At 33.9% G+C, this 17,012-nt stretch overlaps 1 protein-coding gene across 1 annotated transcript; it reads right to left on the bottom strand.

Annotated features, from left to right (window-relative positions):
• Nucleotides 1-106: 106 nt before the first annotated feature.
• LOC142528910 (TOM1-like protein 6) lies at nt 107-4,643 on the bottom strand. The gene is made up of 9 exons (XM_075634182.1): nt 4,336-4,643; nt 3,702-3,780; nt 3,414-3,512; nt 2,682-2,795; nt 2,308-2,468; nt 2,107-2,188; nt 1,940-2,025; nt 1,536-1,814; nt 107-1,171 (listed from the first exon to the last, which is right to left on the bottom strand). The coding sequence occupies exons 1-9, from the start codon at nt 4,470-4,472 to the stop codon at nt 391-393; spliced, it is 1,818 nt and encodes a 605-aa protein (XP_075490297.1). The 5' UTR covers nt 4,473-4,643; the 3' UTR covers nt 107-390.
• Nucleotides 4,644-17,012: the final 12,369 nt, after the last annotated feature.

Genomic DNA, 17,012 nt, shown 5'->3' with positions numbered 1-17,012 from the left:
ACACGCAAAACTAGTGTGACAAAATTGAGAATACGGACAAACTATAAATTTTCCTGATTTATTCATAACAATGTACGGTTTTAAAAAAACTATATACTAAAACTGGAGAGAGATAACAAATGATATTATTAGTCCAAATTATAGTTTCCAAGACATAAATACAAATCCTATCCATAAATTTCAAGAAATGAAACCAGAGGACTGCCAAATGATAGCACCCACCAACCATCCTAAGTGGAAATCTATTACATCAAGCAGCTCCTGTCTTTCACTGCTGGCTTCAACTATAGTGCAATGAGACTAGATCAAATCTAATATCTACACCACTCATACTCCACACTAAAAAACATTTACACCAAAATGACATGATGCAACTACAAACCCAAATCACTAACTATGGTTGGTGGATCCTGATAAGCTTGGTGATGAATGACTTGTTGCTTTAAATCCTCCATCCGTACTGCCAAATACATTAAGATCTTCAAACAACCTGTATGATGGAATAAATGGTTTCTGTCCTGCATTGGGAGCCACAGACCTCGGACTGGAGATGGCAATTGTATTTCCATTACTTGACTCTTGTCGCAAAGGCCTAGGCGTAGAGGATGACGTGGGTCTTGGAGTTTCATATGTGTTAGGCAGTCTAGGCCCGGGATTTGGATTGCTGAAGTAGCCAGGAGTAGAGGCCCATGGTGGAGGAGGGTACACAGTCGGAGCATACTGGGGATATTGAGGTGTTGTAAGAGAAGATTGCGGTTGCTGAAGGGGCTGCTGCTCAGGTTGAGAATGAATGCCATGTTGGGGTCGGGGCTGAGCCCATGGGGCTACATAATTGTTGAAGGCCACACCAGGGTGACCAGGATAAGCCTCGGAAGAAAATGCAACCCCTGGACTGACAGATGGCATATGCCCCTGAGATGTGCTATGCACCGGAGAAGTCGGAGTCTGAGAAGGTTGCTCAGTTGATAACGTGATGCTCAGAAGGTCTATAATATCTTGATCTTTGGTTTGTACAGGAGTGGCTGTGGTGGTAGGAACTAGAGCATTACTTATAGAAGAGCTCAAGGGGGATTCTGGATATGCCGCATCTTGCTTCGTCTTTACAAGTGTCAAACCTTCGACTTTCAACTCAGGCGTGCTATTTGAAGCAGCAACGGGAATTTTTGAATGTCTGCATGCATGTCAAACACATTTCATTACCAATTAATGGATGAAGATAAATCAAAATTACAAATGAATTTTCTTGAGCGCATATTTTGGATGCAAAGAAACTTGAAAAATAAACCATGAGTTCAGAAACTGTGACAGCATCCACGAAGCAAATTTTCTCGAGCCTGTGAGTTCAAAAGAAAAAAACTAGTTTCGATTGAGCTTGACACACCTTCTGCCCTGAGTATCTACCAGTCAATTCGCAATTACCAAAAAAAATGCTTGAATATTTATATCCAGTTTCAAAATGATGGTGATATACAGATGCACCGATAAATTTTTTCACTTGAGAAAATGTGTGAGGGGAATTGTCAATAAAGTTATACCTTCGGGCTAGCAAAGCAAACTCGTCTTCCTCCTCCTCCTCTTCCTCAGTCAGCTCCCTATGAACAGGAACTGGTACAGAAGGGTTGGTATTTGCTGTATTCTTGGCTACCTCAACTTCAGCAGGCTGGAGACTGGAGTTAGGTTTTCCTGCTTCCCCGGGCTGCACATTTGTTACTTGAACAGGCGGTGAGGAACCAGAGGCTACTGCATCATGCTTTGCGAGCGTACTCTGCAGGCTATCATTCAATTCAAGACCCTGACCAAGAAGTTCTTCATCCCTGTTATGGTGACAAATGCAGATTACAGGGCAAAACACATCTAAAATTAGAGGGAAAAAAACAAAAGATGACAGCGGAAAACAAGAAAGATGAATAACAAGAAAATAAATATATGAATGACAGACCCCGTTGTTGATAACATCTGCATTAACTTCTTTTGATTGGCACGACATTGCTCGACAAGGTCGACTATCACTTCATCTTTAACGGACTACAAGGAAAAAGGAACAATATTTTTTAAGTATGCGACAATTTCTTATCATCGATGGCTAAAATTGATATTTCTATATACCGTTCGATCACTTGGATCAATAGCTTGCAGCATGTCAATCAAGAGAGCCAAAACTTGTCGCATGGAATCTATGCTAGATGAGCTACAGGAATGAAAATTGGAGTGTGGATATATTATAACTAAGCTGAAGTCGTTGAGATAAGAGTCATAACATTCGGGTCAAAAAAACCAAGTATACTACAAACAGTGTTGGGTCAAAACCTCAAATTTTCTTCAGCTGCCATTGCTTCATCAAGCCGTGTTGAGGAACTACTTGGCATCCCATAACCTGGTTGAGGAAGTCTTGATGTTGGATGTGTAGCTGGTGGAGTAAAAATTGGAGCTGCATGAGGTGACTGACGAGGAAATTCTACACCAAAGTGCTGCCACATCATAACATCCAGCAGTCACTTAAAAATCTATCCAACGAGCCCAGTAAAAGTAATTATTACCTCAAAAGACAATTATCAGAAGTCAGCAAGTAAGGGAAATATATTTAGTTTGATTCAGCGACTTAACGTGATAAACAAAACGGGGCTGTAAGCATATACAGGTGACATCAATATAGATACGCAGATCCAAAGAAGAAAATTTACCCTCAAGTCCTCGTAAGCCATGTAATATTGAGGATATCTTCCTCCAGATCCACCAAATGCTTGGTACCAAGAGCCTATTAGGGTTAAAATTTTATCTCTCACGTGCATATCTGACTGGAGAAATCATCCAAAAAACAACCTATTAGGGTAGGCTCTATTACGAAACCGAACATGTAATTTAACATAGGACTAAAATTTGTGTAAAGTGACTCAGAGGGAAGGAAAATACAGGAAGTAGGAAAACAGATAAATAGTTCTAAGCGGATGAAGATAAAAGATGAGTGATGAAATGGTAACGCCACTAAAAATTGCAACCAAGTAGATTGATATTAGTACACAAACTCATCCAAGAATAAACAAAAACTGAATTTTTTTTTATGCGGGTCTAGCTAAAAAAACCACCGGTCTTAAGGCTTGACAAGTTTCATAAGGTTTTATAAACTAGTGGTGATCGTCTCACCAGTAGCACATACTAATTGGTAAGTAACTTTTACTAGTGTTAACTTTGTGTGTTCCACAGTTCCACTTCAATAGACGACGAAACTAACTAAAAAATAACAAAGAACGACCCGCATTAGAATCGGATAGGACATCATTCAACAGCAACGCCACTGCACGCTTACATTCACCACTTAATCAGGTAAAAATACTTACGAACTTAAGTTTGGAATAAAAAAGAAAAAGTCGTATATCCAATGTCAATGCCCCCAAACTTAATGAAAAGAAGCTTGCCTTCTTCTTAACAATCTTAACCAACTCCTGCAGTATATTTCTTTCTGCAATTTGCATATGCACGTAATCACCACAGTTCTTGACCATCGTCTCCAGAAGCTACAAGAAGATGCAGTTATTAATTAAATGGGAACTAAAACATTAAATTAGCTGGAGTTAATAGATAATTTCCTTATAAACCAACTTTTTTGGGGAAAAAAATAATCGACTTATATCCTGCTCTAGTTACAAATTAATTTTAGTGATCTACAAGATTCGTCTAACGGAATTACTATTGCTCATATATACCGTTAAAGCAAGTAATTGAACTTTAGGATTCTTGTGTTGCAACCGTTTCTTCACAGCTTTCACAACATCTTTTGCCAGCCTAACCAAGTGAAACACATCATCAGCCTTGAAAAATGTTACTTGTCTCTGTGAATTTCAATCAAGAAAATACAGATAAAAGGAAAAACAGACAGAACTTCAACTAAATATTACAGACATCCAAACTAAAATAAACATCAACCAACCACCACTTTTCCTATTTCATTATGACAACACAGAAAAGTTAGAATTTTGATAGTCTTCTCCTTTAAACTGTCAAGAAGTTTGATTGACATCCCCGATTAGAGATTCCAAAATCAACATATAAAAGAAGAGGGGAAATAGAAAGAAACACAGCAACCCTTCTCCGTTAACAGCACGCATATAACACAATACAACAAACAAAATCAATAATCAAAGGAAGAAACAAACAACCAATGATCTATTCACAAATCCAAACGAAACCCGTAAAAATTCCACCGATTTTTAAAAAATCAGAAGAAGAAGAAGAAACCCAAGAAAAAATTCTACAAAAAGAAGTCAACTTTGCATGAAAACAAGCAAAGGTAAACAAAACAACAGATCATATAAATACACATGCAGCATATACACATACATCTGATTCAAATTGATGGTATCACAGATATCAATATTCATAGTCCAATCGGGTCCGATCAAGAACTCGCTCGTTGCTTTCTCGACCCTAACAGTGGCTGAAGAAGATGTCGCGATTGAAGCCATGGATGAAATCATCTCTTCTCCTAAACCCGAACAGCCCCTTTCAATCCCGTGAAGAAGAATCAGGAAACCCGATAATTTTTGCGGGTTCGACTATTGTGGTTCATTATTTCTTGAAAGCAATTTCTTTTAAACACTTATTCCAAGAAAACACAGAGAAAGTTTCTTTCTTTATCCTTCTTTATGGTGTTCGTTCGTGTATTAAAAAGTTTTTGCTTTATTGATAATAACATTATAATTGTTAATTCTTTGAGTAGGTCTTTTGTCAGTGAGACGGGATAACTGTACCGATATTCACAATAAAAAATAATACTCCTAGCATAAAAGTAATATTTTTTATAGATGACCCAAATAAGATATCTGTCTCACAAAATACGATTCATGAGATCGTCTCACATAAATTTTTTAATATTTCTTTTCGGCAAATATTTTATAAAGGACCACAATATTTATGAGTTCTTCAGAAATATGTTTCTTTTATTTATTTTTTCTTGATTGTTCATAGGCATAGCCGGACTAAGTGGTCCATTCTTTCTTTCTTTCTTCACCAATTTTACACATTCATGCGGGATTTTTGAATTTCATTCTGCTTCAATTATTGTCCCATTATAAACTCTATGAGAAAATATTAATTTAATATAATTATATATAACATAAAAAAATTCATATATAAAATTATAGTTTATATCGGTTAAACTATGATGTTTAAGTATGCCAAAATTTTTTATATATAAATACTGTATTGTATGTAATGGAACGGAAAAAAAGCGGAAAGTAGTACTAAATCCACCTCTTTACAAAATGTTATTGAATTAATGCAATTTGACTACAACATTTATTAAAAAGAAAATGAAATATGTCGATGTCATTTCATTTGTGCTAAACATAGCTATATCTCAAAATCATCCAATAAAATCATCTATCATATGTAGATTGTCTCAAACCAAATACTCATTATTTTCTTAATTTCGAAATTCAATAGTAACAAACTTTTCATTTATAATAATATTAAAAATCACCTCACAGAATCAAAGGGAAAAACTACAATCAAGATGATAAATAAACATAGGTACATAAATTTATAACGAGGCATAAATACAACACAAAAATTTGTGTGAGACAGTCTCACGGGTCGTATTTTGTGAGACATATCTCTTATTTGAGTCATCCATGAAAAATTATTACTTTTTATGCTAAGATTATTACTTTTTATTGCGAATATCGGTAGGGTTGACCCGTTTCAGAGATAAAGAATCGTAATATCATCTCACAAGAGATCTATTAAATACAATTGCATCAAATAATTAAATATGAAAACCAAGATCGGGTATTTTAAACATTTAAAATCATACAACAACACATGCATCACGTCTTACTCTCTCTTTTACAAGAACCAATGTTGTGTATGTATTAAATAATTTGTGGTTTTTTTAATACATTCTAGTATGGTATAGCATTGGTGTAATCATCATGTGCACTAGTAATATTCTTGGATGAGTCATTCAATATCCATATTTCGAGATGGCTCCGAAATTTACAAGGGGCAAATAAAAGAAAGTGGAGATGAAAACTACACTCTTCATAATTATGGTCATTCAATTTTTTGTGGCTTGAATTTAATTCAGTTGACTCTACGGGGTCTTTTTTAGCGATATTATTATCTTTATTTATTTCTATTAATTAAAATAAATAATGTGATTTAGTTTTGTAACTTCACATGTTTTGTATTTTAGTTATAAAAATTATATTTGTTTTTTTGTTTGAAATCACTGAATCCAACAAAATAATGTTTATTTAATATTGATGTTATTCTACGTGACTCATGTGACGAAAATCAAATATATATTACACGTTAAAATTTACCTAACCGAAAATAAAAAAATAATGACAAGTTTGTTTCCTTCCATTTTGAAATATTAATATAATTACCTTATGTTTCCCTTTGTTTTAACATAAATATATTTTAATATGTGTGACATAAGCTTTATTTATCTCACATAAGTCATGTATAATAGAATCAGAATCAAGTAAGCAATATTAAATGGTTTTATTGGCTTTGACTATTAAAATATGAAAATTAAACTTTGATAAGTTGTATGACTAAATCAAAATAGACCAATTATAGGGCAAAATGCAATTTTCCCTAATTAAAATAGAATATTATTGTGTTAAAAGGACATTTAATTATTTTCTTTTATCCTTTCGAGAAAAATCTTAAACTCGATCTTTTCCTTTTATACATCTATTTTGTGAAGTTAAGAATCGGCCATTCATATTGATAGTTGTTTTTTGAGGAATCTATTCGGTTTTTTTATTAGTCTTTTTAGAAATTAATTAATATGAAATAGAAGAATACCATGGATTTGGTTTATTCCAAACTTATTTAAGAATTAAGGTGATAAACTTTCGTGAATCGTATATGAGACATCGGAAAAATATATATTTTTTATTATCTGAGTTTACAAATAAGTATTTCTGTATAATTTGAACATAATATTTTAAAATAAACTGTTGATAAAATTAAAATTTAATATTTAATACGACCTAAAATAAAAACCCAAAAAGATCTCCCAAAAAAAAAAAATTGTAAAATGAAAAGCTATCGGGGGCTACAACTTGGGCTTCCAAATGGTTTAAAAAGGGGTCCGTTAATCATCTCCCTACACACAACTACACAAGTAATGTTTTTTAGCCGTTTACGAGTTTGTTATAATTGGTTTTCGGGTTGGAGAAATCGTTTCATATTTGAAATTTGGTGTCCGATGTTTTATAAAGCATCGATTATAAATATACATTAATATTTTTGGGTAGGCAAAAACTTGGGTGAGACGGTCTCACGAATCGTATTTTATGAGACGTACTTCTTATTTGGGTAATCAATGAAAAAGTATTATTTTTTATGTTAAGAGTATTACTTTTTATTATGAATATCGGTAGAGTGGACCCGTTTCACGGATAAAGATTCGTGAGAACGTCTCACAAGAGACCTATTCAGGATAAAAACTTGTGTGAGACAGTCTAATGATCGTATTTTGTGAGACGAATCTCTTAAAAAATTATTACTTTTTATGCTAAAAATATTATTTTTTATTGTGAATATTGATATGATTAATCTATTTCATAGATAAAAATTAATGAGATCACGAGCGCACTCAGTCCCTAGATCTCTTCGAGCAAGCCTTCAACTAGTAGACGGTGAAACCCGCCTCCTTTCTTCCCTCGTGGATTCCTTCTCCGCTTTCCAAATTGACCCTTCTCCCAAAACTTACCGATTTCTATTCAAGTTCTTGACTCAAAAGCACCGCTTGTTCGGCCACCAGATCCCACAAATTCTTGATCACATTGAGAAAGTTGAGAGCTTTGAAACACCCGAATGTGTAATTATTGATTTGATCATTTTTTTATGGCGATAATAACTTGTTGAATGATGCTGTGGAGCTTTTCTTTAGGATACCGAAGTTTAGATGTGAACCTTCTTGAAAGCTTTGAATGCTGTGCTTTCGGTTATTTGTAGGGAAAAAGGGGGATTATTCCATCCTACCCTTGCAGGCAGTGCTGCAGGGGTACATCCAAGGGCCGGAATTTTTTCTGGCCCAATTTTTTTTTTTTTAATTTATTTTTTCCCATGAAGTGGAATCCCAACCATTCATATGGGGTGTGGGCACTGCCCTCACACCCAGGATCGAACGAACCGAAAAAGGGGACGTGAGATTGTCCCTCAAATCTTGTTAAAGACTCATGCCGTGAATATTAGAATTGAGGAATCCAGTTATAGGATTCTGATAAGAGCCCTTTGCAAAATAGGGAGGGCTAGTCAAGCCCTTGAGCTGTCGAAATATATGGTGGAGGACGGATTTAGTGCAGACCAAAAGATTTGCTATTTGATGCTTGCGACAATGTGAAACCAAATGGATGACAACATTGGTGAAGTCATGGGATTTTTGGAGGATTTAAAAATGTTAGGGTTTGAACCAAGAATGATTGATTTTTCTATTTTGATTTGGGTTTTGGTGAAAAAGGGGAAGGTTATTGATGCTTTGTGAGTGTTTAAACAGATGAAAATGAACAGCCTCGGTCCTGATATTGAGTCCGTTTGGTATAAAAAGCTACAATTAAAAAAGTGCTTTTTTAATTTTTAACTTGTTTGGGTGGGCTTCTAGTGCTTAAAAAAGCACTTATTTAAGTTGAAATTAGAGCTTTTCTAAAAGCCCTATTTTAGAGATTTTTTCACTAGCTTTTTTAATAACCTTAAAAAAAATATCCACCAGTAGCCTCATCTCAATCTTTTCTCCATTCTTCTACAAGGTACATTTTTTTTTTCCGTCGAGGTTTTTGTTCGTTCATTTTTTTCTGCTTTCTTTTTGCTGCAGAATCTACACTCCCTATTCATGTACGTCTGCATTACGTATTGTGAATTAGATAATTATGTTACAATTCGGTCAATGATCCGATAAATCCAGGAAGTCAGGAAGGGGAAAATATTTGCTTATTCCATTTTTTTGCAACTACGTATATAATATTCATCAATTCTTGTGTATTACGTATATAATATTATATTAATTAAAATATGTTATATACCATAATATTACTGTAATATTATTTAATCTTTGTTTGTATTACTTTTTCATTTATGATATTGTGAATTAGATAATCTATTGTTTTTTTATGTTTTATTTTTTGAATATAGAATGTATTCGAAGTTAGCTCCTAAACGAGGATTATCAAATCCAAGTCAATTACCTAGAATACGATTGAGACTGTTGAACCTGGATTTGTTGCTGATGAGAATAATAAGGCGGATTGGACTGATCAGAATACCGAAATATTTTTAAAAATTTGTGAGGAAGAAATTGAATCCGACAATAAGCCTACCAAACATTTAAACAAAACGAGGTACACAAATTTAGTTTCAAAATTTCATGAGAGAACGGGACTTTCTTTGAATCAAAAACAATTCAAAAATAAATGGGATTCTATGAGAAAATATTTTGCACTGTGGGTACAACTTATTGGAAATAATGAGACTGGCCTTGGTTGGGATCATAACAAGATGACCGTGCAAGCTGATAATAGTTGGTGGGAGGATAAGATTAAGATACATAATTTATATACTACATTTTAAATTTTTAATCAATTATTTTTATTTATTTTTTGTTACGTTGCAAATTACAGGAAAATCCCAAGTATGCAAAGTTTAGATTGAGGGGACCCAAGAATTTAGATTTATTGGAAAATATATTTAAAGGTTCCATAGCAACTGGCTATGCTGCAATAGCACCATCATAAGGCGATACGATGCGGCTGGAGATATTCTTGAACAACTCGAAAATATTGATGATTTACAAGAAATCGAGCAAGATGGTGAAAATGTTTATGTCCATGACAGAGGTACGAGATGGCAAGAGCCAACACAAGAAAATATTACGGAAATGAAAGAATTGAGAGATGACATAAGAAATTCACTGCCAATACAAGGTCGACATTGAACTATTAGTTTTTATTTAAATAAATTAAAGTAGAATGTAAACATTAACCATTGTTATTAACAATTGTTTTTATGGTTTTTAAGATTTCAATATTTTATTGTTTTGGTATGGATTTAATTATTTATATTTATACATCACACTAGCTTAGAAATCCGTTATAAAATATATATATAAATTAATGAGTTAAAAAAACACTTTAATGATATGTATCCAAACACATTTATTAATTTAAAAAGTGTTTTTTATCTATTCGTCCAAACACAATATTAACACAACTTTTACTTAAAAAAGCACTTTTAAAAGCCAACTTAAAAAAGCACTTTTTTAATCAAAAAACTTTTGATACGAGACGGGCTCATTATGTGTTACAACTTGATACTTTGGTTTGATATTTGAATGGGACTTCTTGAGGACGGATAAAATGTTTGATGAATTGCTTCTTTTTTTTAGGGTTGATCCCTGATATCCATACCTACAATCTGTACGTCAATTGTTTATGTATGCAAAATAAGATAGAGGATGGATTTAAAATGTTGGGTTCAAGGAAGAGTTGGGATGTGCTCCTAAGTTGAGTACGTATATTACAGTCTCGAAGGCATTATGCGAAGCCGGGGAACTGGATAGAGTGAGGGAAGTGATGAACAGAATGAGAAAGAAAGGGGTCAATCTTAATTCAGAATCTTATGAGATTATGATCCACGGGTTGATAAGCTATGGTGATATTAACGAAGCTTGTAGTTTGTTGAACGAAATGTTAGATGATAACTATGTTCTTCAGCCAACGTCTTTGGATAGAATTATCTGTCGGTTGTGCAAAATGGGATTGTTTTCCAATGCCATAGAACTTCTAAATGAAGTTGGTTTCAAGGGATGTCGATCCTAGAACCCAAGGCTTTAATGATACGGATTTTGGCTGGAAAATTTGTGATATCTCAGAATCGAAATTCACATTCAAAAGCTCCTCTAATGCATATCAAAATATTTGGAGCTGAGAATGCAAATTCCCAGTCGATAAGTGTAACGAAAAGAATAATATATTGGAAACCATTTCAAATGCTAACACGTTGATTCACTCTTACAAAGTTTTACATGTTTGGACTTTATGAATGCTGTAGCAGAAGAATTAAAATGCAGTGTGGCAAAGTGCCAATTATCTGTCTTTTTTCCTTCTTCATTCGAACAAATTTCACAAATCGATTGGCTTATCGGTTTGTTTAATGTTGTTGATGATTCCTTTTTAACTCTGGAATTACACATTTTACAGGCTTCAGTTTGATGCTTGATTTGCCACCCTGATTTTAGAAAAATAAAAATCAGGGGGCCCTTTGACTCAACATTATCTCGATTCCCACGGAACAAATATTGCTTAAAATACCTGTTTTCGGTTACCCATCTTCGACTTTTCTTTAATGAGTTGATTCAGTAAATAAGTTTACTTTGGATTCTCCAACCACTGGATGGTTGAGTTGCAACCAGACAAGATTTGATAGAATATGATATAAACGTTTCTTATCATAATTAATAATTTGGACCAGTTCAAATGTTCCAATATTTTTCTTGGGTAAAAATTATTTTGGTTATCCGTTTCCAAGAGCCTCATCCTCATTAAGGGATAGAAATTTACATGTTTGACTTTTTGAATGTCTATCGTCCTCATTTTCTTCTTAAAATATCGTAAAAGGTCTTCTTAAAATATCGTAAATAGACCTTTTTTTTCCGGTTCATAATATCTAGAGGTGATGTGACACGATGCATATATACCTTGTTAAGTTAGAACACCGAAATTCCAAATTCAAACCAGCAGAATTTGCTGTCTTTCTTATGGATCCATGATCACAAACATTTAAAAGTGTCGCTACGATCTTATTTTTTGATCGGATGACCCCAGGGATTCAACGTGAAAAAGGTTGAACCAAGAAATGGTGCCTGTGAATGAATGCCGGCTGGCTTGAAACATAACCAGTTTTGGCTGTGGGCCAACAATCATGCATCAGCAGGATATATACTTGGTCAGTGCAATGTGCAGAATTGAATGGACTTAAATATACATATATATAATTTGAAAATTATGCCTTATTTCGCACAAATCACGCACAGAGCAGAAGCGATTTTTGCCTTGATCGGTTCGACAATCGATGCATCCAGGTCGCGCTCATACTCTCACACACAAGTCAAGCATTTTCCGGTTCAAATCGGGCTTATGATTTGCAACTCATCTGCGCGACTACGCTGGCATGCGCGAGAGAGTCTTTTGACCAATTATTCTTATCCTTCCATAAAGTATAACACAATAGAAGCTCACTTATACCACTTTATTTTTCTCACGTGGGACAAACCCATCATCCCTTGATTTCTATTCACACATAAGGAAAGCACATTAACACACAACTCAATATATATATATATATATATATATATATATTATATACATAATCCAACAATTACACCCCTAAACAAATGTAAAATGCATGAAAAAGAATGCGTACTATGTAAGCGATGATATGAATGCATGAACAATAATTTTCATGTGTCCTATTTTCTTTCCCTAAAAAAATCCTCTTCTTGTGGCTTAACATTGGCCTGTGGAAGATGAGACTGCAAAGCACTAATTATAGCCACCAACATATTCAGTGCCTGCCGGACCCATTTTTGAAGCTCCTCCAAATATTTGCTTCATTCGAATATCCACCAATCCACTAATGGCAAAAATAATATCGAAATACATAGTATAATGCAGAATTATATTATAGAAAGAAGCTTAATTATTTTGTCACCGACAATCTTTATTTTCTCAGATTTTCAATGAGACTAAGTTAATGTTTGTTCCAACTTCTATATAAAATTTTCAAATATTTCATTTACTAATTGTACGGGAAAAAAATTTCCAAGCCAATGGCAATAAATTTAGTGATGGAGATGGAGGCCCTATTCTCATAGACATATCCATCTACTTACAATAATAATTTAATAACATTAATAATAAATTTTTTTTTAAAAAAAAAAACAAAATTGTAGTGTAATAATTCTGCATGCATTATTGATATTAATCACAAGAAGTAGTTCCTGCATTTAAAAGCAAGATTATTAGTCAAACAATTTGTGAAGATATGCGGGGAAGTGAACAAGAATTAATGATCATGCGTATGGAAGAGTGTATGGTGTCAATTAATTTGAAGACAATTAAATACCTCCAGTCTGCAAAATATGAAAATATTACACACAACTATATTCATCTTTATCTTCAATTCTGGCAATCATTTTCATCATTAAAAGTATCGGATCAATCCCGGTAAAGGGTTCGGAAACCTACGTGGAAGTATCGATGTAATCTCATAGAATCATTCGGTCTAAATGCCACATGACAAACGTATGCCAGGACGAAAAAAAGATGATCTAGCTAGGATGTCGTTCTTGTCTTATAATCTGAAAAGGTTTCTAGCAAATTATTGAAAGATTTGCTAGAATACGACACAAGAGAGATTATCAGGTGATTATATTGCCCATGATTGGTATATCTAATCACATGAAACCATACAAGACACTTTTAGCGATGCTAATTTACCTGAAAGTGATACTTGAGAAATGGTACTCGCCGCAACATCTCTGGATCCGGCAGTGCAAAGACGGGTTATTTTCGAGTTCTTGGAGTGAAAAGATTGAGTGGTCATGGTGGGGAAAAAGGGCACATGAAGAACCAACTCCATTGAATGAATCTAAATGAGCAAGTAATGCACGTGCCCTGCTTCTCCATCGTGCTCAACTCACCTTCTCGAGGTACACGCATGGAGACACCTTTTTATGCTTAATCTGCACACTTACAAGGGATTTCGGACAAGGTTTTCGTCAGTTTTTGGGCTTCTTCTTTCTCTGTTTTTGGAGCTGAGTGTGGATTTTATGGCTTGAAACTACGAGTAGTCCACCCTTTTCTTCTCCATTATTTATAATAGCAGCACCGATAATAAATATCCTATAAAACGGTCAATCAGTCAAATTTTTTAATATATAATTTCAACAATCGAGTTAATTTACATAATATTAAATATTTAGAGCATATTTATATAATAATAAGATATTTTCTAAAAAAAAAATTGAATTATCAATAAAGTAGACGTATGAAGTGAAATCTAAGTCAAAGATTGATTTATATGATTAATTATTTTTTTTTTTTTGGCAAGAATCACAAGAACTACTAGTTGTTGAAAAGGCAGAAGGAAACCTCGAGGGTGCGCACGAGGAATTGAAAAATATATTAAGTAAAAAATTAGTCGAAGTGGGACGTTGATTAATTTCTCCTAACCATACAAACTTTTAATTTCCATTACAAAACATAAGGACCACTCAGTCATTATACAAATGATGTTACACCACAATCAATTTTCCAACGCGTATACACAATCAGGTAACATTTCAACTGACGGGTCGATATTGATCATGTCAGCAATACATAGTTATCTCAAACGGTTCCGACAAAGAAATTACCAAAAATGCAAAAAAAAAAAATCAGAGTTATTACATTAGTGCATGCCTGGGATCTAATTGTGACCTGTTCAGAGCACCAAAAATCTGTAGAGTATTACTCACAGGACCAAGTTTGCATTTTCCCTTGATTTTTCAAACAATGCTAAATTAAAAACCACGTTTTTATTAAGACTTTTTAAGACATCTAACGATTAAAATTAAATTTGTAGCAAAATCAGATCATGTGATCTTGTATGATCACAGGGTCGTAATCAGAATGGAGAAATGATCCCAATTGTGGCAACCGAGTTGGCCGGGATTAATTGGGCTTGACGATGGATCATAGCTGGTACCTGGGATGCATGATGTAACAAAAACTTGAGGTTGGGTGGCAAGTCTTGATCCGAGAAAGACAGCACAAGTTGTTGTGGCATAGAGAATATCCCTACTTCTGGAGGGTTGGCGTACGTCGTTATTTTTGGGTCTATTATGAATGGACATAACAATATCTTGCATGTTATACCCAGATTTTGAAATTAAGGTTGCTGTCTGAAGCATAATTGCTGCAGAAAATCTTCTAAAATATTTGTTGTTTCGTGAGAAAATATCATCATAAGTTTCCTAAATGAATATTCCCAACATTCACCAATTCATCCTGTTAATATATATAACAATGATTATAGCACATCTGACCTCAAAGCATTCGTGACGTAATATTTATTACAAAACCTCTCCCCCCAACTCCAAAAAAACACACACACACACATATATACACGCACACGCACACACACATAAAAATTTAATTAATTAGTTGTTCCTGTAGTCATATATAAGTGCTTTCATGTCTCTTTTTAATATGGGGCGGGGCCTCCTGAAATATGTGGGGAAGAAAAAGATATCGACTCCCGTCCCTTTTTGTGTCAGGGATGATTATTATTTGTAAGAGCGGGGTAGTGCATCGTCCCACGTTGTAGCGATCTTATCTATTGAAAATATTATTTTTTATGATAAAAATATCTTTGTGAAAACCCTGAAAATCTACAATATTTAGTGACATAAAAACATGACTTAGTGACATAAAAACGTGGTTTAGTGGGTGAATGATCATGGAGTAGTGGCTTGAGACATAATATCATGTCATATAGTGGGGTGTCTTACCAACTTTCTATAACATGACACCAATTATCACATATAAATCACCTTTCGCGAACTTGAAATCTCTCATATTCTGAAAACAATTCAACGACAAAACATTTGAGCAACACTCTACTCACTTTCGAAAGTTTCGTCCAAGAAGCAAGGCAAGCAGCACCGAATTCTGAACAACACTCAACCTTTGTTTGAGCCAAGTTCGAGCATCAATGGAATATCATTTCGAGCAGCAAGTCATTCACACCTATTTCGAGAAAAGAATTTATATGTATGTTTTAAAATAATGATGTTTATGTTATTTTTGAAAACTCGATCGTACACTATACTTTTCATGACATTTGATTCTGTATATGTTTCGTTCTTCATGATCCCTTTGCTATGCTATGAAATCTCGAAATGCACTATTATGATTCGAATTAAAATGGTAAAGAAATTTTCGAAACATGACTAGATAAGACAAAAGCTTGATACGGTGGGTTATAATAACTGATATACAATCTCGTCCCCTTAGATGAATAACAATTAGAGACTAATCAGTATATCATGAATAAAGAGATGAATAATAGTGTTGTGTATAAGTTTATATTCCAATTACGATATGTTTTGATACCTTGTTTCGAATTCTATTTATCTCATATATTGATTCATGTCGTGACATGTCACCTTTGAACTCAAATTTTATGTAGATTTCATATTCTTGTGTACGATTAACCCTCACATACTAAGTGTTTCTCCAAACACTCGCCCCCTTACTTACCTCCTCAGATAAGTGCGAAGATCAAGTGGAAGAAAGTGAACAACACATGTTTTGAGGTTTGTGATCAAGTTATAGACATGGAGTTTCAAGCACCGATTTTAGTTTTATTTTCCTTTACGTTATCGTTTCCGCAATTGTGTTATGCACCGTAAAAACAGTTATGATTATGTAATACACAGTCTTTTGGCTAAATTATGTATCCAATCTTGCTTCACAAGAACATATGCATTACATTTTTTTTAAAAAACTTTACTTTTCAAACTATTTTTCTTTATTCACATGTTTTGCTTGACTTTGGCATTAAAGAGGTCACGTCGGAAGAAATCATGTCATCCCCGTTATAGTGATTCAACAGAGCACAAATCATACGTGTGTGTAATATGAAAGGAAAAACAAAAATTGAAGTGAGAGATCGTCAGTATATGAGTTTGTTCAACTTTTGATATCAAAATAATTGAAAGCTATATAGAAGATTATACAGTCAGTTTCCCTAGGGGTTGAAATTTCTGCAGGATCGTTTTCTCTCGGATAATCACTCGTATACCTTTTGATCTTTTTCATCTATCAATTCACTAATATTTAGGATACATAGGTTGAATTTAATAAATAAAAATAAAGGCCTATCGCGTCAAAATATTTAATGTTGTTTTTTTTAATGTACTCAATATGGATGGAGGGCCTTGGATTTGGTTCACTCGACCC

The sequence above is a fragment of the Primulina tabacum genome, chromosome 16, assembly GCF_025594145.1.
Source record: "Primulina tabacum isolate GXHZ01 chromosome 16, ASM2559414v2, whole genome shotgun sequence".
NCBI classification, from domain to species: domain Eukaryota; kingdom Viridiplantae; phylum Streptophyta; class Magnoliopsida; order Lamiales; family Gesneriaceae; genus Primulina; species Primulina tabacum.
This window is presented reverse-complemented; position numbering and strand designations above follow the sequence as displayed.